General features: G+C 36.7%; 1 protein-coding gene across 1 annotated transcript; it reads right to left on the bottom strand.

The window, feature by feature from the left end:
- Positions 1 to 14,149: 14,149 nt before the first annotated feature.
- On the bottom strand, positions 14,150 to 17,038 carry LOC18428075 (large ribosomal subunit protein uL11). The gene is made up of 2 exons (XM_006837116.4): positions 16,443 to 17,038; positions 14,150 to 14,537 (listed from the first exon to the last, which is right to left on the bottom strand). Exon 1 carries the CDS (start codon positions 16,942 to 16,944, stop codon positions 16,444 to 16,446), a length of 501 nt encoding a protein of 166 aa, XP_006837179.1. The 5' UTR covers positions 16,945 to 17,038; the 3' UTR covers positions 14,150 to 14,537; position 16,443.
- Positions 17,039 to 24,327: the final 7,289 nt, after the last annotated feature.

A 24,327-nucleotide genomic window follows, 5' to 3' on the forward strand; every position in this document is an offset into this window, starting at 1 on the left:
TATATCTTCTATATATGGTCCCTGTCAGTGTTCACGTATCTTCTATATCAAAACTTTTTTGGGTCCCTGTGAGTCTTCACGTATCTTCTATATATGGGTCCCTGTCAGTGTTCACATATCTTCCATATCTCTATGCATGTTTCACGTACCTTCTATGTTTATATGTAAAATAAAACATGAGGACGTATCTTCTATATCTATATATAAAACATGAGGAGGTTGATACGGAATTTGAGCACCTAAATACTCAGTAGACCCACTTTCTTTTGAAAACCTTTTTTTGTGTCCCTGTCCCTCTCGTATCTTCTATATCTTCTGCATATAAAAACCCATAAAGGGCGATGTTTATATAGAGCCGAGGCTCTAAACCAACAAATTAAAGCTTACCCCAAAAATTTCATTAGAAGAGGTTGTTTTGATACTCAAATATCCTCAAAGTGATACTCTTGGCATCAAGATGCATGGGCATGAGGACAAAAAAATGGATTTCAAGTTTTGGAAATAGTATATTTTGTAACGCATATTTAGACCGTCAATTTTCAAGATTTTCAAGTTTTTATAGATTTATCGATCGACACTATTTTTTAAACTTTATATTTTAAAGCTATCAAAATGATTTTCAGTATTGAAACCACATTTCTCGATACTATTTGAAGGTATGCGTCTAATTTGATTGATTAAAGCCCAGGCTCTATATAAACCACACCCTAAAATAAAACACATTCATTAGGAGGTTGGCTACGATGCAGCTAAGGGTGGCAATAGACCTGTACCCAACCCGGACCCGGCTATAGATCTAAGTTTTGGACCAGCGAATAAGACCCGGGTCCAAAATTGTATACCCGAACAGTCCCGAGTCCGGGTATGGCACCGGTACCGGGGCCCGAACTTTTAAATAATAATTTTTTTTTTACTAAGCCCCAACTCAAATACGTAACCCTAAGTTCAATGGGAATGCTAAACCCCAAACCTCGCCTCCCTCTCTGCAACCTTCGCAGCTTCGCCTCCCTCTCTGCAACTCTCCCTCTCTGAAACCCTCGCGGCCTTGCCAACCTCTCTGCAACTCTCCCTCTCTACAACCCTCGCGGCCTCGCCTGTCCCTAAGTCCTTAACCCAAACCCAAACCCTAAAGGTGTAAATCCCTAAATCGCTATTACAGACCTCTGCTCTTGTCGTTCTGGTTATGGAGGGAAGGAGAAGAGGCGGTGGTGGCTATGGTGGTTGTCGAAAGAGAAAGGGAAACCCTAGATGAGAGAGACGAAAGAAACAGCGGAGCCTTGTAAATCTATAGAGCCCAAGAAGAGATACTTCTGCACTATCTTTGGTAGCCATGAAACTCTAATTAATCACTCTCTCTCTACTTCCCTTCATCCTTAGCATTGGCAAACCCTCATTACTTAACCAAATCAAGGGCTGCTCTATCATGGTCATGGCCGATCCAAGAGACCAGAGCCTTCCCGATCAAAAATCGACGACCGAGAGGTGCGAGCCTTGTGGATCAGAAATCGACGATCGGAGGTGGAAGCCTTCCCTGCTCTGGAAGGTTCTGGTTATGAAGGCTATGAAGGAGGAGGCGGAGTTATGGAGGCTATGAACAGAAGGCGGAGGTTCTGGTTATGGAGGTCTATCATGGTTCTGGTTCTGCTTTTGTTCGGTGTTATGATGGTTTTGGTGAAACATATAGAGAGAGAATGAATAGATGAGCGAGAAAGAGATGAAAGTGGCTGAACCGAGATAGAGAGAGGAAGATGGCTGCACAGTTAGAGAGAGCGGTGGTCTGGGATCGGGCACGGGTCCCGGGTCCAAAGTTATTTGTCGGGTATGGACATAGCTATGTTCAATTTGGACCCGTTGGGTAGCGGTCCGGTATTTCAGGTCCGGGTCCAACTGAACCCCACGATACCCGCAGCGAGATAGAGAGAGGAAGATGGCTGCACCGTTAGAGAGAGAGAGGTGGTCTGGGTTGGGGCTCGGGTTCGGGTCCCGAGTCCAAAGTTATTTGTCGGGTATGGATATAGCTATGTTCAATTGGACTCGTTGGGTACAAGTCAGGTATTTCAGGTCCGGGTCCAACTGAACCCTACCATACCTGCCCCTTTGCCACCAGTAACAAGCGGCATGCAAGGAATTCATCTAAGCTTTGGAGTTAGGCTAGACAATAAAGAGAAAAAAAAAAAAAAAGAAGCTAGGTTTGGATAAGTTTTCGCAAAAACTGGTCGGATAGAATCGGAACTGGCCGGTCAAATCCCTATCGGTAGGGTGGCGAGTCTGGTTAGGGCCGGTTTGGTGGTACACCTTATTAGACGGCCCTTTCCAAAAAAAACCAGCTCCTAAATCGACATTGTTCAATGTCGAACCGGCTATTTTTTCTCAAAATAAGTCGGTTTAGCAGTTTTTCTCAAAATCGACAGCTTTACTTAAGCGGTCCGGTTTACTTTTTTTATCGCCTGATATGACAGTAGCCTCCATATAACAACCGTTATTTATCACAAAGCCCGTTATATGTATCAGGAAACTATGAATCTAAATTTTCACTTTTTTTTTATTCTGTTTGTGCTTTTTTTTGTTTTTTTCGTGTTTTAATGGTTTAAATCACTATATAATGAATATAAAACAAGTACTTTATGAAATAAAAAAGTTTATGGGACGGAAATGGCTGGTTTTTTAGGTTTATTAAAATTTTTTCCATTCTTCCAATAATCTCCTCAATACCTAACGTTTCTTGAAGAAATTTGAAGGTTTCTCCTCAATACTCAATGGTTCCAGAAGAAATTTGAAGGTTTTGATTGTTATTCTAGGTATTTATTAGATTCAAGTTTTAATTTGTTTAAAAAACAAAAAATCAACGGTTTATTTTTGTTCGGAATGCTGCTGCGTAGAGAATTTGTGTTCTACCCAAAAAAGTAGATTTTTTATCTATTTATTGGTTGTGTTTTATCATTTATTGATTTTTTTTTATCAAATTGTATTGTGGATTTTGATCATTGAGGCTTCATATCTCAAATAAAATTGGTATGTTTATTTATGATTGACTTTTTTTTTATATATACATTTTTTTGTAGCGCCATATTATTAAATTTTCATATATTTGAAATTTCCCCGTTTTTTTCAATTAAATTAAAAATATCAAATACTTTTTTATGATATTTGGTGCGTTTGAAAGATGAAGCATTTACAATGTATGAATGTTTATTTGTTCGATTATCCAACATTGATGGTCGTTTCTTGCTTGAAATATTCTTCATTTTTTGGGTTTTTGAAAAATCGATTTTTATAAAAAAAAAGATTGTGTAATAAAATTATGTCTTTTGATGAAGATGGGAAGGGTTTTGCTATTTTGCTTAAATAATTATGATTTTTTAATAAAATTTTGTTTTTTGATGAATATGGGAAGTTTTTTTCTATTTTTCTCAATAAAATTATTCATTTTGATAAAATTATTTTTTTGATGAATTTGGTTTTTCTTTTTGATAAGTGCATGATAATGTCACTCTGATTTTTTTGAATTATGCTTTTTTAAGTGCATAATATAGTTATATTTGTAATGATGGAAATGAGACATTATATGTTTTTAAGTGCATGTAAAAATTTTGGTTGCCTTTTGTTCAATGAAACACTACACCATCGCCTTGTTTGTGCTTGGTTCTTCTCTTTCTTTTTTTATCTTTTTTAACCATTTTCTATCAAGGTTTTTGGAATGTTATGGAAAAGGCTTTTAAAAGATCGGCCGATTTTTAAAAAATCGTCCGACTAACTTGGGATTGGTCACTGGCCGATCTCGATCTGGCCCGATTCCAGAGAAAGAGAAAGAGAGAGAGAGAGAGAGAGAGAGAGAGAGAGAGAGAGTTTACAAAGGTGATCTTAATTTCAAATCATCTCTCACATTTTGAGAAATTGATTTTTCTAAAAAACAAAAATCACTTTGCTTAGTAAAATTATGTTTTTTTATCAATGTTGGAATTTTTTTCTATATTGCTTAAGAAAATTATCTTTCGAATAAAATTATGTTTTTTAGTAAAAAATTATGTTTTTTGATAAAGAGTAATGATCAAATATGGGAATTGTTTTTCTATTTTGCTTAACAAAATTATTTTTTTGATAACATCATGGTTATTTAATAAAATTATATTTTATGATGAATATGGAAAGTGGGCTTAGTAAGTTATTTTTGCATAAAATTATGGTTTTGTAATAACATTATGTTTTTTGATAAATATGGGAAGTGTTTTTTTATTTTGCTTAATAAAATTATTTTTTGATCAAATTATTTGTTCTACTGTTTTTACTTTTTGATAAAATCAGTGCAGAACACATTGATATGGATATGTTAGATGCATATAAGAACAATAGAACATATCAGTATGCAGTGCATTGATTTTTCGTTTTGTTGCATATCATAAGATGTACTTTTTGTGACGTATGCCTTATTTAACTTCATCTAAAAAGTATTGTATGAATTATGCTTTATCTAACTATATGGAAGAGGTCTTTTCCATTGCTTGTCTTAATTAGTTGGCATTTTTATTGGATTTAATAGCATTATGCTACGTTTGCAGTGCATAAACTTTTATTCCTAATGTAAGCGATTTTTGTACCAAAAAAACTAGAAAGTTTTCAATGTAAGATTTGGGATGAATATGTTAATTCTTGGAAGAATACGTTACATGACAAAAATATCTTCAAAAAATATCCTAAGATACTTTTTCATGTATAAGACCATAGTATTCAAATATTAATTTATAAAAAGTTGTTTCAATTTTTTTTGTAAGATAAATATATGTTATAAGATATTATACACTTAATATAAGTAGTTCCATTTTTTTATATTTTTTTTTAGAGTTTTGGACCTATTTTTTTAAAAAAATCTATTTGATTGGTTAGTCCGGTTAACTGCTCCAGTTAGTCTGGTTCCAATTCAAACCACTTCTAGCCCTATGTCCGGTTAATCGTTGCCCTTCGATTTTGCGAACACGGGTTTGGATGGAGGCTAGCCATCTTTTCTTTTTTTGCGGCCATTAAAAAATGGGACAAATTCTAACCTTCTAAGGGGGCAACCTAAAACTTAGGTGGGGCAAATTCTTTCTGTTAAATTTAGGTTTAACAGAAAAATAGTGGGTTTAACAATAAAAACAGAGAGTAGCAGTCCAAAGGGAGAATTGGAGCCTGCACTTTTGAGGGAGAGTTGGATGGGGATTAATGCAAAGAGAGAGAAGTTTTTTTACGCCTAAAATTACATCTTGATGGTGCACCTTACTTTGTTTTTTTTAAGGTTACAATCTTTTGTAAACCATACCCTTATTAAAGTCTTTTTAATTTATTTTAAAAGAATTCAAATCGCGTAAGGAGCACATGGATTCCGCTAGTGTCCTTCTAAGGTATCTATTTTAAGAAAAAGGTTTATATAAGGGTGCAACGCTAAACAATCAAATTGAGAGGCATCTCAAAATTCATTAAAAGATGTTGTTTTGTTACTGGAAAACCCTCACTTCGATCGTATCACCTTCAAGATGTATGGCTATAAAAAAAAAAAAAATTTTAAGTCTTGAAAATAGTGCATTTTATAATATATTATCTAGACTATCAATTTTCAAGATTTTTAAGTGTTCATAGATCTAGTCGATCGATACTATTTTTTAATCTTTAAATTTTATAATTAGAGGTGAAAATAAATTTTCAAGCCATTATAAAGGTTTCTAATACTGAAACAACATATTTTAGCATTATTTGAAGCTGTACTTTATTTGGATTGATTACGGCACCCTCTTTTAAAAAAGGGAAAACTTTCTATACTTCCTTGCCATATGCACCATACATACTTCCCCTCCTTTCTAGACCTCCAATTTAGATGGACCCCTCCTTTCCATAACTTCAATTTAGATGGACCGTTGAGTTTACTTGTCTCAAAATGTTACAAGTGAGCGGTTGATTGTGTGATCTAGATCTGACATCTCAAAGTATTTAATTATTAATTTTTCTACAAATCATATGAATATAAAATTTGGAATTTATCATCATCTCAATGGGCGCAATTAAAAAAATATTAAAATATTATAAATAAAATGACCAAAATACCCCTAAAATTTTTAAGGGAATTTTGGTTATTTTATTTTATCATGAATATATTTTTATATTTTTTGTAGGTGCGAGTTTAAGAGAGGAGTGGTTGCCCCAGTTTGGTGTAAAAATGTTTTGTAAGATACAAATAAAAATAGTATAATGCAAAAGAATGATGTTGTGACTGGTATTATCTTAGCCAGACGGTTGGGAGATGCAGGAAGTATATAAGATGTATATGGGAAAATTAGAAAAAATCGCTATTTAAAATAACAATATTGCCATTATTTCGGATTTTGAAATTTTGAAGTTTAACATATATATACACCCAATCAATGAGGCCTACAAGGAGGCTAAGATTACTTCAAAATTTGAAAATCTAAAGTATTTTGATTGAGAAAATACTTTAGAACCGGAAACTATGAAGTTTTCTTTGTCAAATTAAAAAATTCTAGTATATTTGCCTAACTAAAATACTTTTGATTTTCAAGTCCTGAAGTATTTGCTTAACTAAAACACTTTAGATTTTTAAATTCCAAAGTATACTCAAGGCTCTTTATAGTATAAATGTTAAACTTTTAATCCTTGAAATCCGAATTAGGGGTTTCAAGTTTCAAAGTATTTGCTTAACTAAAATACCTCCAATTTTCAAATTCGAAGTTATATACCTAGGGTTCCTTACAGTATAAATGTTAAACTCCATATCCTCAAGCCGAAGTAGAGGCACTAGTCGTTTTTAAAATTTGCATATAAATTGGGTATAAATATAAGGGAAAAGTTTATATAGAACCGAGGCTCTAAACAATCAAGTTAGAGCCCATCTCAAAAATTTCACTAGAAGATGTTACTTTGATACTCAAATTTCCTCAAATTAATCATCTCGACATCAAGATACATGGACATGAGAAAAAAAATAGATTTTAAGTTTTAGAAATAGTACATCTTGTAACGCATTTTTGGACCGTCAATTTAAGATTTTCAAGTGTTTATAGATCTGCTCGATCTACATTACTTTAAACCTTTAAATTTTATAATTAAAGATAAAAATATATTTTAAGGCTATCACAAAGACTTCGAGTATTGAGACCACATTTCTCGATACTATTTGAAGGTGCGCTTTACTTTGATTGTTTAGAGCCTCGACTCTACACAAACCGCACCTTAAATTTCTTGACACCATTTGAAGGCTTGAGAGGGCCTTGGTCGATTGGTTGTCATGGCTCTTTGGCAGTGATGGTGGGAGAGGTGGGTGAGAGAGGGTGGTGCATTGGTGAAAATGGTGGAGGTTTTCTCATCGGACTCAAGCCACGTGACTTACACGGGTGGAGGTTCCAAACTTGTCCCTTCCATGGGGTAGCATGGAACCGGCAGTATCCTCATTTTGGGGATAATGGAAGTCCCAATCAAAGTTGTTACTATAGCACTTCCAGTTATCAAACACAGAAGTGCTATAAGAAATAGATACCATTGCTTCCAAAACAATAAATTTCAGTTACCAAACGTGTCCTAAGTGTTGCATAACTTGCATTTCTAAACTGAAACCTGTCCGAAGTGTGAAACATGTGTAGTATATATATCATTAACCCTTCAAACCTAAATTCAGTCTCTTTGATGTTGATAAACTTTAAAGGGATGGTAAATTCAGTTTCTTCAAAGTTTATCAAATATACACACGTTTCTCTTCAAACATGCTCCAGTTTGGACATGCAACTTCTGCAACACTTGGGACACGTTTGGTAACTGGAACTTATTGTTTTAGAAGCAATGATAAGTCAGCGTGCGTGTGGCTTGAATCCGATGAGAAAACCTCCATCTTTTCACCAATGCCTTACCCTCTCGCACCCACCTCTCTCACCATCACCGCCAAAGAGCCATGACAACTAGAAAGCTGATCGACCAATGCCTCTCAAGCATATCCACCTCTCTCTACACTCTTTTTCTCCCTTTTCTCTCTCCAGAAAGTACAAATATTACTCTATACAAATATTTGTATAAGCACTCTCCAGCTGCCTAATCCCATTCTTATAAACTCTCTGCCATTAAAAGCTCTCACTCTCTCACTCTCTCTCTCCAACTAAGAGATAAGGGAAAAGGTAGGGGATTTGGGTAAGAAGGTAAAAGGGTCGCCATTACTGGTGGATGGGTTGAGCTTTCTAGGATGGGGGAACCTGTATGTGCAGGTTGTGTTTCTCGTAGTTCTCAGTAACACAACATGGTTAATGTACCCTGGTGTCTGGACCACCTACAGTCTCATACTTTTCTTTTCGTGGCTCATAGTCCTCTCCATCTTTGTCTGCTCTATAAGCATGGCCTGGACGATTGTCAATCTCTCCCATTTTGCTGTAATCCCTTACGACTATTCTCTCTACCCTGGTTTTCTCTCCTCAGTTTTCACTGAATTTGTTTGATTTTTGTTGAGTATGGAAATTTATTATTGTTGATCTTGACTACCATGGTGATTGGTTTGGTTGATTGGGGTTTAGGTTTTTTGTCTTAGACCTTTAGATCAATAGCTAAGTATTTTTCCATTCGTTTAATTGTGATTTGAAATCAATACAATATTTCTTTATCCTTAAGGGCACAACGAAACTGCTCTGGTTATTTACACAATTGTTCTTCTCTCCATTTTCGCTTATTAGAATCAAGTCGATCAAATTTATGTTCTACAAATGCCTCCGAGAACATACACTAAAAGGTGGTCCTTTTAGTATGTGAGTTGGTTTTTGAATGCTTCTAGATATTATGAAAATGTCAAAACTCCAGGCACCTTATTATAAACATAAACCACTTCTTCTTTCTCGCCTTTAATGGCTTTGTTCTGCCCTCAAAAAGGCATCATGAGTAGCAAATGTAAGGGGTAAAACTTACTGATCAAAGGGTGAAACCTGTTGTATGCACTTTACCATACTTCTCTTTAATATGATCAATCTTTTCATATGAAAAATAAAAAAAACTTGAAATTGAGGTAAAATGAGACGTTTAGAAGAGGCATCATGGAGTCATTATGGGTTCCTTGTATGGAAAGGACTTGCACTATTATGATGTGGCCATAGTAAAAAATTGTGGATTCCAAATAAAATAAATCACATACAATTTAAAAAGAAAATTTAACCTTTTTAACTTTACTATCCCATGATCTAAACTGTGCATTTTATTTTAACTATGGTGGATGTTGATTGATTTTAAAATCTTTGTAATTTCACACAAATATCATTATACCGCGACGAAATCTTTAATGAACAGTTACAATCAGTGGTTTAAAAAACAATTTGGTTCCCCTGATTGAGCACTCTAAAAACCCATCCGGATCGGTGTATGGGCGATTCGGATCTGGAATTGGCCGAATCAGTCAGATTAAACCTTAAAAAAAATCCAAAAAATTTATTAAAAATCATTAAATATTGTTTTTTAGGAATCCAATACGAAATGGGGAAAGTACATTATTAACTTTCATTTTTTTTATCAATATGTAAATATTGAGATGTTCTTTCCATATATGAACTTCTATTAACCATTAAATTTACATCACATAAATAAAAAATTATAGAATTGTCATGGATGAAGTATATAATCACGAAAGATACTCCAAAACTCCTATAGGTGAAAATGAACAGTGATTTTGCCTACCCTCATCACCGACCAAAGTTCATCGCATGATCACAATAATCCAGTAGTATTTAATTTTTCATTTTTTTTTTACAAATTAGAATGATCTAAAATTTGAAGAGTGTGTTCATCAAAAATAGGTGAATCTACAAAAAATATCAAAAAACTATTTTACAGGAAACAAATTGATCAAAATACCCCTGAAATATTTCGAGGGTATTTTGGTCAATTTGTTTTCGCCGATTATTTTTTTTATATTTTTATTAGGTGGGCCTCATTAAGATAGAGTCGTGCTCTAAATTTCAGATTATTCCAATTTGTAAGAAAAAAAATAAAAATAAAACACTACAGGACAATCGTGACTGTGCGATGAACTTTGAATGGTGATGAGGGTAGGCGAAATCACTGTTCATTTTCGCCTATAGGTGCTGGGAAGACTTTTCCTATAATCATACATGGACTACAATAAAGAATAGATTAAATCGATGAAAATATGGCCACCAAAATCTCGAATTGGCGGAAAACCTTAATCTACTAAAAAAAAAACCCAAATTATTACAACCTAACTAACATTAATCCAAAATTATTACAATCTAACTAACACTAATCCAAAATTATTACAACCTAACTAACTATAATCTTATATACTGAAAATGAAATTGTTGCTTTATAGTTTATAATTATTTTAATATACAAATAATAACAAATCCAAAATATCTTATAATATCATCTAATTTAAAATATATTATTGACAACTGTAAGAAAAAATAGTAAATTACATAATTTACAATGCAAATAAGTAAATAAATAAAATATAAGATTCTGTTATCAATGTAGAAATTATTAGAATGCATACCAATTTTCGAAATAACACTTTAATTTTCCAAAAATCAAATTTTTTATAATTCAAAAATCAATTTTTTTAAGGTTTCTAGAATAATCACAGCTCAAATGCGTGCTTGAAAAACATGATACTTGTTGTATTATTTATTATTTATATTTTGACAATAAATACTTATTGTATTACCTTTTGTTTATTTTTTGACAAGAAAAATAAGAAGACGGTGCTGCCCAGGTAACTTTTATTTTTTTGTCAAGGTAACTTTTATTTATTTTTATCATAACTTTTATCTTTTTGTCAATATAACTTTTTTTGTCAATGTAGCTTTTATTTTTTTGTCAATGCAACTTTTATTTTTTTGAAAAAAAATTATTATTTTTGTCTAGGTAACTTTTTTTTTTTTGTCATAACTTTCACTTTTTTGTCAAGACAACTTTTTTTTTTATTTTTTGACAAAAAATTATTTTTTTTGTCAAGGTAATTTTTATTTTTTTGTGAAGGTAACTTTTATTTTTTTTTGTCATAACTTTTATTTATTTTTCAATGTAACTTTTATTTTTTTTGTCAAAGTAAATTTTTTTTTGTCAATGTAACTTTTATTTTTTATTTTTTGATAAAAATTTATTTTTTGGTCAAAATAATTTTTATTTTTTTGTCATAACTTTCATGTTTTTGTCAATGTAACTTTTATTTTTTTTTCAAAATACCTTTTATTTTTTTTGACAAAAAAATAAATAAGATGGTGGCTGCCCTGACGTTTGAATGAGGAACCTCTTGAGAGGGAAACAAAAGTGATAACCGACTAGACCACACAACAATAGTTGTTTTATTTTGTATAATAAAAAGATATATTATACTATGTTTTCAAGCCTGCGTACCTTACTAAAATCCTACATCGAAAAACCTAAAGTTTGACGTCCATAACATACTCCTTGGTACCACAATCTATCGCTCGAGTGAAAAGGTTGTCGGTCCATCCCACGTGGCAACGCTTGTACGCGCCTGTCACACATGGCGACACTTGTACACGCCCATCAAACGTGGTGACACTTGTACATGCCCGTCATACGTGGTGACACTTGTACACACCCTACTCGTCCGGTTCCTTTCTGAACACTAGCAGTTTCCTGTCGACGATTTTTAAACCACTGGTTATAACTAGCTCATTTGGTTTCCAAATTCCCAAATTCAATCAGGCTAGTTCAATCAGGTTATCAGACTTCTTAGAATTCCAAGCAGGTTATCAAACACAGTCTTTGTTGATTTCAAACTTCAAAAAAATCCAACCTTAGAATCCTACTTTATAAAGAAATTCCAATTCCTAGTTACCAAACAAGCCCTTTTGGTTGTAAAGAAAGTGTTCATGTGAGATGTAAGCAATGTTCTATGGAAAAACATCTTATATAAAGGAAAAAGTTTATATAAGGATGCTACCTTATAATGTAGAACTACGGATGCCCCTAAAAAATCCACCGGAAAAGGTAGTTTTAATGTTGAAAAACCCTTTGATTGATCATCTCGACATCGAGATATATAACTATGAAAATAAAAAGATTTTAAGCCTAAAAAATAATGCATTTTACAACATACTACATATACCGTCCATTTTCAAGATTTTCATATGTTTATAGATCTACTTAATTTTAATCATTTTTTAATTTTAAAATTTTATAATTAGATATAAAAATAAATTTTAAGTTAATCCTAAACACATTTTACATCAAAATTATATACCATTATAAAATTTGAAGGTGCATCTTATATCTACACCTACATATGCATCCGTATGCAAACTGCATCCTTAAATAAAATGCAACCCTACATTTTCATAAAGGTTGAGATCAAAGTAAAGGACAACTAAAAAAAGGTTGTCCCGATACTAAAAGGGAAAAGTTTATATAGAGCCGAAGGTCTAAAATTTCACCAAGCGAGATTGTTTTGATAATAAAAAATCCTCAAATTGATCATCTCGACATCAAGATGCATGAACATGAGAAAAATTGATTTCCAATTTAGGAAACAATGAATTTTGTAATGCATTTTTTGATCGTCAATTTTCCAAATTTCAAATTTTCATAGATCTGTCGATCTCACTATTTTTGAAATTTTGAACTTTATAAATAAAGATGAAAATATATTTTAAAGCTATCACTATGATTTCCTATATTAAAACTACATTTCTTGTTACTATTTGAAGGTAACTTTAATTTGATTGTTCTAAGCTCTACACAAACCGCACCCCAACTTAAAAAAGTTCTCCCAATACTAAAAGGGAAAAGTTTATATAGAGCCGAAGCTCTAAACAATCACATTCGACCCTACAACAAAAATCATTAGACGTATTGTTTTGATACTCAAAACTCCTCAAATTGATCATCTCGACATCAAGATGCATGGACATGAGAAAAAAATTGATTTCAAATTTTGGAAATAATGTATTTTGTAGTGCACTTTTTGACTGTCAATTTTCCAGATTTCATGTGTTCATAGATCTGTCAATCTAAACCATTTTTGAAGCTTTAAACTTTATAAATAAAGATCAAAATATATTTTTAAGCTTTCAAAAAGATTGCCAGTGTTGAACCATATTTCCCAATACTATTTAGAGATAAGATAGACTCTAATTTGATTGTTTAGAGCCTAGGCTCTACTCAAACCGTACCTCTACTAAAAAGCCCACCAATTTCATCATCTAGAGGAAGGAAGATGTATAGATATAAAAAAAAAAAAAGATCTAAGTACTAAAATAAAGCTACATCTTGTACCACATTATCTAAACCATCCATCTTCAAGTATTGAAGTATATATAGTTCCACGTGATCACACTATTTTTGGAGCTTTAAAGAACATATTTTTGGGGTATTACAAGAACATCCAACATGAGACTACATTTTCCGACAATTTTTAGAGGTGTGGCTTACTTTGATTGTCTAAGATGGGCACTCTAAAACCCACACCCATATTCTAAAACGCGTATCAGGAGGCGGGATCAATAACCCCCACAACCGATGCAACTGGAACAATCCATGATTCTTTGACATGGGAATCAATCCAAAAAAGAATATAAGTTCTATTTTTAGAATTCAAAAAAATTAAAAAGGCGAACTAGGAAAGTATCAAAATAAAAAAAAGGAAACTCACAATCCAAATCGCCCCATCCTCGGGCTAAACCAGCCCAAGTACCAAACCAGACCAATTGCCATTTCTGACAAGGAACTAGATTGGTCCCAACCAAATTCCCATTCCTGACCTATAATTCTGGATCCAGATCAACATTTTTTTATTCCCGAAAGAATAGAGAACTTGAATAAGCTAAGTAAAAAAATTTCAAGAGACTGAACAAAAAAACACTTAAAACGAAATAAACCTCACAAGAGGCAATCAACACCAACACATCCATATGAACCGAAATCCATACCGTTCAAGAACAAGAGGAACAATCTACACTTTCCCTTGTTACATAAAAGTAAAATGAGCACAAAAAAAATCACGCAACTAGATTTCTTTGTTATATAAAGCTTCAAAACTTGGTTTCTTAGAATATTAACCCTCCGAATTATGCATCCAAAGTATGGTATAGTTAAAAAATAGCAGGTAACATGCTTACCACACAACTAGATTTATGTTATATAAAGCTTCAAAACTCGATTTTTCAGAAGATGGACCCTCCGATTTGATAGATCATGATTTTGCCCCTAGTTAGGTGGCGATCTCATCCATCTACACTATAGTATACTTCAAAAATAGCAGGTAACATGCTTGTGGTACAAAAAATTCCATTGCTAGGAAACCTTCATGCTCTCTCGCAACACCCCAACATTAACTTCTCCGTGAAGGATTTTAATGTTGAATCAATGAGATATCTTATCAATACTTACCTGAATGGAAGTCTCTTATCACACTACTTTAACAACCTCTATCATAAAACTTAAAAAATAAAAGGAAATGCAATATGCAAGCTGCCCACATCCTTTCTCTTGGAATTCGTCTGAGGGGCGTAGCTGTAACAGCATCAACTCCACATCGCATGGCATTCCTACACCACAATGAGCAACACATTCAGATTCACAATTAAGCTGGCATGATCCACACAGCAACACTGCTTCCAAACAATCCCTGTAATAGCTAATTCTTACAATTTGTCGTTGTTGAATGTCTTAAAGTTCTCAAACACTCCCAAACATCAAATGAAGACTTTCCAATGAAAACCTTGGTGAGCAAAGGTGTCTTTGTTGTTACTAGTTCACTAAAGTACATTTAGAAGTTGGGACAAAACAGGGAAACTAGGAATAAGGGAAATGGCTTAAGATTCCATGGAAATACCTGAGAATAAAATAACATAAACTTCTATGAATAAAACTATACAATAAAAAAATTAAGACATTGAATAATGGATCTAGAAGGGAATGAAAAGTCTGTTGATCCAATTGAGCAAACATATAAGGTGTCACAGGCAAAGAACATTAAGGCTCCTAAATCCTCAAATTGAAAAGTTGGCGTAACAAGGATAATCTTAGCAGGATCCTCAATATTAAAGCGATCTGGTGGCACTTCCAATTTTACAGAACAGAGATGGAAAAGCTAGCTCCCCAAGTGACTATTAACTTTTCTTTTACTCCTTTGAAGATCACAATTGATAATGGAAAAGATTCTCTCATCAGTAGAGGTAAGGCTCACAAGGAGATGGATTATCACTATCAGAAATCTTCAAGTGAAAGAGAGCATACCAATATCTTATTTCCATGTCCAGAGGGAAGCCAATTGAAAGACATATCTCTTGATATGGAGAGAGCGTGGGGGCTTTCTTTATTAACCCTATCCCCACGCCCCTAAAAGATCCTAAATCAAGCCAAATTTAAAAAGAAAAATTAAAAAAAAAAATCTCCATTAAACCAATTTAAAGGGATAATATCTTTTCAAGAAATACAGCTCAGCAAATTATATAAAAATTATATACCATAGATTCCTATGCACATGGGCAGATAACATTATCATGCTATATAAAACTTACAGAGGGATCAATCCTAATGCTCTCAAATCCTATCATCATCAACATCCGAGCCTTACCCCAACCATTTGGGTCGGCTACACAAATCAAAATATAATGAACAAACAAAATTATCACACAAATTGAACAAAACAAATGCATAAATCAACAAAAAAACTGCAGCAGGATGTAATTCAATCAGGAAAGAGAATCCAAGCCAATTCAATAACATAAACCAGAACATTGTTTAATATTAAATACAATATTCCTAGATGTCCAACATCTAAAATCTTATATCCAAGTTCCCCTCCGTGAGCATCTCGTTAATAAACAAAAGTACACAAATCTTGAAAAAAAATAAAAGAAGGAACTATGAAAAAGAATAACAAAATTACCCAAAAGAAATGACTACCATACTCATATAAAGTGTTATCGTCCTGGTCTTTAGTTGTGATTAAGATCCAAATTTGATAATAATAGAATATAAAAAAATCATGCTGATCAAGAACCCTAAAACCATAATAAAAAAAATCAACTATGAAAATACAGAGTAATATAAAATGGACACAACTACCAATCCCTCAAGACAATGTAGAACCTGAATACTCTCATCATATCAATAAAAAGACTTGAAAAACAAAAAAGAGAACAATATCCACACTTAAAACCATTGAACCAAAAAGAAAAAAGAAAAAAAACCCAGAGAAACTATCCCCACTGTTCTAACTTATTTAATAGAACAAAACAGGTTAAATCAATCCAATGCACAAATAAACACTAAAAACCCTTAAAATCTGTCCAAATTACATTTCCATCATACACTATCAAATCCAAAATCTCCAAACCTAGGTTTCCTTTCAAAGGACATAAAAAAAAAAACTAATCTCAAATTTTGACCCGATGCAATAGAAAAAAGCAGAAAAACAGCATAAAGAGCCTGTTTTTTTCCCGCACCTCAATCAAGAGGGACCTCAACATCACCATCCGTGATCTCCTTCTGCAAATCCTTGGGGTCCTTTCCGTCAACTGTGCACCCTACTGAAACACAGGTGCCCAAAATCTCCTTAACAGTTCCACTGAGGTCCTTCGCCATGGATCTAGGCTTCATTACCCTAGCGATCTCAATGACATCATCAAGAGAGATATTACCAGAGTGCTTGATGTTCTTAGTCTTCTTCCTATCTCTCTCTGGTTCCTTCAAAGCTTTGATAACCAGAGCAGCAGCGCTAGGAACTACTGAAACCTTAGCTTGCCTATTCTGTACAGTGAGCTTCACTGTAACCCTCAGCCCCTTCCAATCTTTTGCAGTTTCTTTGGCAATATCTTCTCCGATCTTCTTAGGAGAAAGCCCCAATGGACCGATCTTTGGAGCAAGAGAAGAGGCGGCTCCCACCTCACCGCCTGTAACTCGAACGTAGACATCGACGACCTGAGAAGGGTCGAACTTCGGAGGCATGGCGGTAGCGGCTCTCTGCAAAATTTCTAGGGTTAGGGTTTTGGGGTGAAGCAATGGAAAAATATAGAGATCTTTGGTGTATATAATTGAGAGTTGATCGCCGCTGCTTGGGTAGGGGTTTTGAGTTAGGGTTTTCGTGGGAAAAGAAATGACCCATATGTCCTCGCTCTTTGGGAGAAATATCAAAGCGAGCCCTCATGAATTGAGTTTGGGCTCGAGTGGTTAGCACATCTCAATTTCAACGCTAGATCTCAAGCTCCATTCCCATATGGCGTACCTTTCAGAATTGATACCTGATAATAGTGTTTTTAAAACCAAAGTGATCATTGGCCGATTTTTTACAACCAGAGTGATCATTCGCCGAATCGAGCAGGCTCGGCTGCAAATTAAAAATTTGTGAGAACCAGTATAGGAAAGCAGGACTTGGCCCGGGAACTGCGCTGGGCTGGGTCGAGTAACTCAGCCCGATTGGGGTAGGTCCTTTTGCCAAAATGTATTAAAGACAAAAAAATACAAAAATAAAATTAAAAATATGAAAAAAGAAAAAGAGTTGAATTTTAAATTAAATAAACTACATCTAAATGAAGTTAAAAAATAGTGAAAATGGATTTTGAAATCAAATTAATTTGTAATTTAGGGTATTTTAAAAATAATCCGAAAAATATAAAATGTAAAAATAGGTATATATAGGCAAACACTTCCCAATCTTTATCAAAATAATAGAAAACATTTAAAAATACATTGTAAATAAATTTATTATTTTAATATATTTTTATATTTTTTTAGATCCTAAGCTTGACCACCAAACTCAGAATACAGTAAGTCCGAGTTATTTGGACGAGTCCAAGTTGGCTCGCCCGAGTAGTTGAACATTGGTGGGAACCAACCGAAATCGATTAGGTCCTAGGGATCTTGAGACCCGGACCACTTGGCCACTAGTATAGAACCAACTTGGGCAGTGGCTCGTGGGTTTTTAAATTAAGAGAAAATTACATATAGACAATATTGGGGGAGGGGGGATCAGATACCAAATGAGCTTGCATTTGCTAGAAATTACGAGCACCGCCCCCTCCCGCGGCGTTTTGTTTTCCCAAGTTACCCCCTATTTGGTAACGCAAATACCGGATGGGGGGGTTTATATCTTTCACAGCAAAAAGATGTTATGTGTTCATATTATCGGACATCTGGCGTGCATTTTTAAGTTGTGAATTTATTGTCCGGTGCGAGAAATACCAGATAACTGTTTGGCTACTCTCAAACGTTACGAGACCAATTTCACTACTTTGCTCTGTTTTCTCTATTCTCCTCTCTCGCTCTCTGTTTGGCCAAGCCCAAACCCAAGTCTAACACTTCTCTCGCTTTGTCTTTCTTGAAGCCCAGCCCTCTGTGTGACATTCGAGCAAGCTTCTCAAACCACAACCAACTATGCTTCATTTTTTTTTTTTTAAATGAGATTTGGGGAATTAGGGTATTGGGGATAAAATACCCCCAACATGTGTGAATGGCAAATTAGGGTTTTTGGTTCACTTATAATTTTCATTTTATATTTGATTGTGATTGAGAATGAGATTTGGGTGATCAAGGTTTTGGGGATAAAATAACCTTAAAATACGTAAATGGCATATTAGGATTTTTGGTTCACTTATGAATGTTTTATTTTTTCTATTTGATTGTGACTTTAAATGATATTGGTGGATTAGGGTTTTGCAGATAAACTTATTTGAACACATTTTTCAGCCCCTTGCGCTCCCGATGCGGAATAAAAGAGGAAGCCAATCAATAAAGCCTTGGTTTACAGTGAAGTTTTCGACAATCTCATAATTGACCCAGAATGATTGGAAATGTTCCTAAGGACTTCAAAAGGCCACCTGCCAAGTTTCGCTGCAATCCAACATGTCTAAGGCAGTGTAGACAAAGAAACAATTTCGAAAAAATCAACCTCAAGCACCTGAAACGGACCCTGTAACTAGAACTCTATTTTCGGTGCGTCAAATAGCAGTGGGACCACCACCGTTGGATCTGGTACAGTCAAAAACCCCTAGGGGTCAAGCTTCGGCTTAAACAAAATTGTCAAGACAAAGTTATGGGTGAAACATTAAAAGGGGTAAGTCGCACGCTATTTCTGTGTGGCCTCCCAGCACCAATCTCCATTAAAGGAGACTGGTGTGCACTGTCACGAGCATCAACTTCGGAGACTTGTATCTCATTTGTTTTGATTCAGATCGCCCCCAAACTTTTTAGAGAGTGTTTGTCTCGTCAAGACGAGCGTTTTGATATTTGATACGCCCCGTGACAATGCGCGAGCAGGTAGAAAACCTATAGAGAAGTTCGCTATTCGTGGTAAAAGTTGCAGAAAATTCAGCAACGACACACCTTGTTCAAGTGGCCATATCACGATGCTCACGCACCCGATAGAGGCGAAACTAGTTCCATCGCGTGCATAACGTAGAGGGCTTTATTTGGTCCAAACTTCGTATATGATGAAGGGTCGGATTTCACACACGAAGCCGATAACATTGATACAAATTCCAGCCGCCAGATTTCAGATTTCGGCCAAAACTCAAAGATTGTAAAATCTTCTTTTGGGCACGAAATTGAGCATGTGTTTGTTGCAATGCGATCGTGACGGAATGCTCAATGTAATTCAACAAAGAAACCAAAGAAAAACATCAAGAAACCAGCACACAATCGATCGAAAATTTTCAATATTCATCCAAATTTCGAGTTGTGTGATATTGGCCTAAAAACACGATCCGTAGTTCGAAGTTGGTATCCAATCGATCATCATGTTGAGCCTGACAAGAAAGCAATCATCTTTCAACCAAATGGATGCCGGAGCAACCTTGGATCTTCCTGAAAGATCACGCACATTCTAGGGCAACAGTAGGGACTGTTTTGGAATTTCATGTGTTGTTGGGCAGGGGCAAAAAAGTCATTTTATACCCATTTTTAGATTTTTCTTTAATTCAAATAAATTGTAATTATCGTCAATTAGGCTAGATTTTGGGCATACACCCATGTTTGGGCCCAATTCTATAAATACATGCAAAACCTAATTGTAAAATGTTTCAGGCTAATGAATAAAATTTGAGAGTTTTGTATTGAGATTGTAGGCACGTCTTGGAGAGATAGAGAGAGGAGAGAGAATAAAAAGTTTGATACCCTTTGGTGAAGGTATCTTTCTCTCTCCTCCTCTCTTCTCTCTCTTTCTCTCTCCTCCTCTCTTCTTTCTTTTTCTCTCTCCTCCTCTCTTCTTTCTCTTTCTCTCTCCTCCTCTCTTCTCTCTCCTCTCTTCCCTCTCTTTCTTTCTCTCCTTTCTCTTCTCTTTCTTTCTCTCTCCTCCTCTCTTCTCTATCTTTCCTTTCTCTTTCCTCCATGGTTCTTTCTATCTCCCCTTCTTTCTTTCTCTCTCTTTTCTTTTTTTTCCTTCTCTCTCTAATCTCTCCTTTCTCTCTCCTCCTCAGCCATGCACAATGGTACCCATCATCGCGTATGACATCTCTTTCCTTTCTTGTCTCTTGGAACATGAACAGTGAGCCGGACCTTAACCTGAGTGGCGGGTAGGGTCACTGTCTAGGTCTCCTCCCCTCTTGTCATGGATGGCGGAAGTCCATCGCCATCCATGTTTCTGTCTCTCTTCTCCCTGTCCTGTCATGGAAGGCGAAAATCCATCGCCATCCATGTTTCTCCCTCTTTTCTCCCTCTTGTCATGGACGGCGAAAGTCCATTATCGTCCATGTTTTTCCCTCTTTTCTCTCTCTCTTGTCATGGACGGCGGAAGTCCATTGTTGTCCATGTTTCTCTCTCTCTCTTCTCCCTTTCCTATCATGGACGGCAGAAGCTTATCGCCATCTGTGTTTTCTTTTCTCTTCTCCCTCTTCTGTCATGGATGGCAGAAGCTTATCGTTGTCTGTATTTTCTTTTCTCTTCTCTCTCTTCTATCACGGACAATGGAAGCTTATCACCGTCTGTGTTTTCTTTTCTCTTCTCTCTCTTCTGTCATGGATGGCAGAAGCTCATCGCCGTCCATGCTTTCATCTCTCTTCTCTCTCCTCTGACACGGATGGCGAAAGCCTATCGTCGTTCATGTTTTCCTTTGTCTTCTCTCTTTCGTCATGAACGGCGGAAGCTCATCACCGTCCATGCTCTCTTCTTTCTTCTCTCTCCTCTGTTATGGACGGCGGAACCCCATCGGCATCCATGCTCTTTTTCTTTCTTCTTCTTTCGCTCTCTTCTTCCATGTTTCCCTTCTCCCTTCTCCCTTCTCTGTCTTCTTTCTCTTCTCTTTCTGTCTTTCTCTCTCTTCCCTCTTCCTTCACTCTCTTCTACCTTCTTCCTATCCTCTTTTCTCTCTTCTTTCTTTCCCTCTTTTTTTCCCTCTTTCTCTTCTTTCTTCTTCATCTTTTCCTCGTTTTCTTCTCTATTCTCCCTTCTTCCACTCTATTCTTCTCTTCTTCTACTTCTCTTTTCACTCTCTCTTTCTTTTCTTCTCTCTCCTTACTCTTCCTTTTTTTTTCTTCTCCTTCTCTCTTCTTCTATTTTTCCTTTTCCCTCTCTTTCTTTTTTCTCTTCTTTCTTCTTCCTTTCTTGTTTGACCAAGGGAGGTTAAGATTAGCACTTTCACGGTAGTCTTGTCGTCTAGCAGTAATGCTGACGTGCCGTTCTGAGTTACTGTGCCTGTCTTACTGTCACGATAGACTAGCCATCGTGCCAAGCTGGTCAGTGTTGGTTTTGTCGTCTAGTACCATTGTCGCCGTGCCGGTCTGAGTTACCGTGCCCATCTTACTACCACGTCGGGTCAATCACCTACTGGTCTAGCCACTGTGTCAGTCTAGCCGCATGGTCAAATTCTTCTCTCCTCTTTCTTTTATTCTATCTCTTTCTTTTCTTTTCCTCACCCTTAATCTCTATCCTCTTATTCTTCCCTTCTTCTTTTAAATATACACACCTATATACATTCGCCCAAAGACAAGGTAGGGTCCATTGGCCCACTTGTCTTGTAAAATTAACCATGTGTGTGTGATTGTAGAAACAGGAGGATACAGGTCAAGGGAGGCGATTTCGAACCAGTTGTAGAACTGAGGGTTTTCTTCGTGATTTAAGAGGGTGCCCACGCGAGTCAGCCCAATACGTCCCCAACCTAGATGAGGTTTTTCCCACCTCACGTCAAATTCCTCTCTCACCGGTTGGTGTACCTTCCCTTATTCCTTAACAAGGTTCTCGAGAGAACGATCTCAAGTCGCGGGTTTTTCTCGAAACTCGAGATACGTGCTGCCAGCTCATCCCGACCCAGAGGACAAGACATCTAACCAGCTTGGTGAGTTCACTGGGGACTTACTAACCCTTTGTCAAATCGTCCTTATTTGGCGAGTCTCTCCTTTTGTTTTTATCTTGCATTCACATGGCTTCTGGGTTTCTTAACCCATTTATCCGGATCAGGGATTTTCTTATCCCCACATTCATGACCTTCCCCGGGGAACAAGTTCCTCGAACTTCGTTCCCGACCTTCCTTCTGAGCAAAGATCCAGTGTCTATCTCCTAGGTCTTAACCTGTATAAGCGTGAAGAGGGACTTAAGGTCCCTAACTCTCCATCTTCTAGCTCTGGTGGAACCTCCACCAAAGCACCCTGCATCGGTAGCATGTCTGCTGCCACTCACAACATGCACTCTGTCACCGACTAGTCACTTGCCAGTCGTATTGCCGAGGTACGTAGAAAGGCTGCTCGGTCCCGTTCTGCAAAAGGCAAGGAAGTTGCCGTTGCTCTTGTGGGCTGCAAGGCTACCCCCAACATTCCTGCACTACCTCGGGTCTCTATGCTTAGAGGCTCAACACATCGAAGCGGAGACCATGGGGCTTCCTCCTCTCGCACACACCCTAGGGCTCGTGGATCATCCACTCGAACCACACCTCCAGGCAACCCTTGTGTTAATTCAAGTAAGTGTCCAAGATTATCCCTCCTTGGGCAGAAACCTGTACATATGCATGTGCATTCCACCGCTGGGGCAATGCTATCGTTGTGCCAACCTGAGCACATGAAAGACGAACACCTCGTCCTCCCTCTAAGCACACACTTGCGCACCTTGTAAGGGGCAGGCTTCGACCTGTTCCCTTACAGACACGTGCTCGTGTTTCTCGGTCTCCTAAGGCCAGACCACCTATTCGAGCCCGGGCAGACTCCCAAGTCACCCATGATCCTTCTTCAAGGGGGCACACACATGTTGCTTGCACGAACCGCTTCTCGCTCCCGACTCAGACATCTTTGAGAGTTAATTTCTTCTCCCTCAGCCCTTTCTCCTCTCGACGGACACCTCAAGCCCTGGTACTAGAAGACCTTCCCCAACAATGCCATCCTGAACCAGCCTCGACATCTCGATCATGCCTCTGAAGCTCATAAGAGAGTTTGGGGTAAATACCTGATGGGAGATCAAATCCTTTGTCCTTCCCGGCCCAGGTTGACCCCAGTTCATGGCCCACACCCATTACTTCACCTAATGGAGACGACACTCTCTTGTGCAAGAAGGGCCGACCAGCCATAGTCTCGGTCGCAGTTCTGGCATGAGGTCCATCAAAGCCAAGCATGACATGGGTCTGCAAATCCTGAATAGGGAAGCTACTAAAACAGTCGAGGCACCCAGCTCCAATGACCCTCTTCACTAGAATCCCTTCTACCCTCTTCAGATGACAAAGCTCAAAGAAGAGGAACTAGAATCCTACGCAGTGGTCAGTGTCGTAGAAGATGACCCAACCACTCAACAGCCACAGTCCCAAGACCGTCGTGAACCGGTCCTCATGCGGTCGGCGTATAAGACTCGAGTTCAATCGGGGCATGCTGAGCCCTTGCTGACTGATCTGTTGCGCACGACCCACCATGCTCGAAAGCTTTCAACTGCACCTAAGGCTGGCATCCCTGGAGAAATGGTCAGCGTAATGGTTGTAAACGAACCTAACAACTCTCACGAAGAGTGCATGAATAGGTTCGAAGACATGGTGCACGCAATGATAGAGAAGATTGATCTCATGGAAACCACGCGACACTCAGCTAACCATGAGACGAACTCCCATCACTCGGATGATGCGGCTCCAAGGCAACCTCCTCCTCCTGCTTCACAGGATAATTCTGTCCCTCACCCCGTCTCACAGGTAGACATCGATACTATGGTGACTCATAGTTTAAAGAACATACAAATCCCAAGTATACAGGGTACAACGCTTTACCAGAAACCATACCCCTCTTACATTGATCAGGTCCCGTTTCCCTCGGACTACAAGAAAGGGAAATTTCCCTTGTTTAATGGTACGACATCCCCGCACTAGCATATCGCACATTTCCAGGTGGCATGTTGAGATACAGAGGCTGATGAGAGACTTCTTCTATGTCAGTT

This window comes from Amborella trichopoda, chromosome 13, assembly GCF_054954075.1.
Source record: "Amborella trichopoda isolate Santa Cruz 75 chromosome 13, AtrichopodaSantaCruz75HAP2 v2.0, whole genome shotgun sequence".
NCBI classification, from domain to species: Eukaryota; Viridiplantae; Streptophyta; class Magnoliopsida; order Amborellales; family Amborellaceae; genus Amborella; species Amborella trichopoda.

What these genes read in the sequence shown, in the direction of transcription:
- LOC18428075 (XM_006837116.4), bottom strand. Translation starts at nt 16,944, where the DNA reads ATGCCTCCGAAGTTCGACCCTTCTCAGGTCGTCGATGTCTACGTTCGA.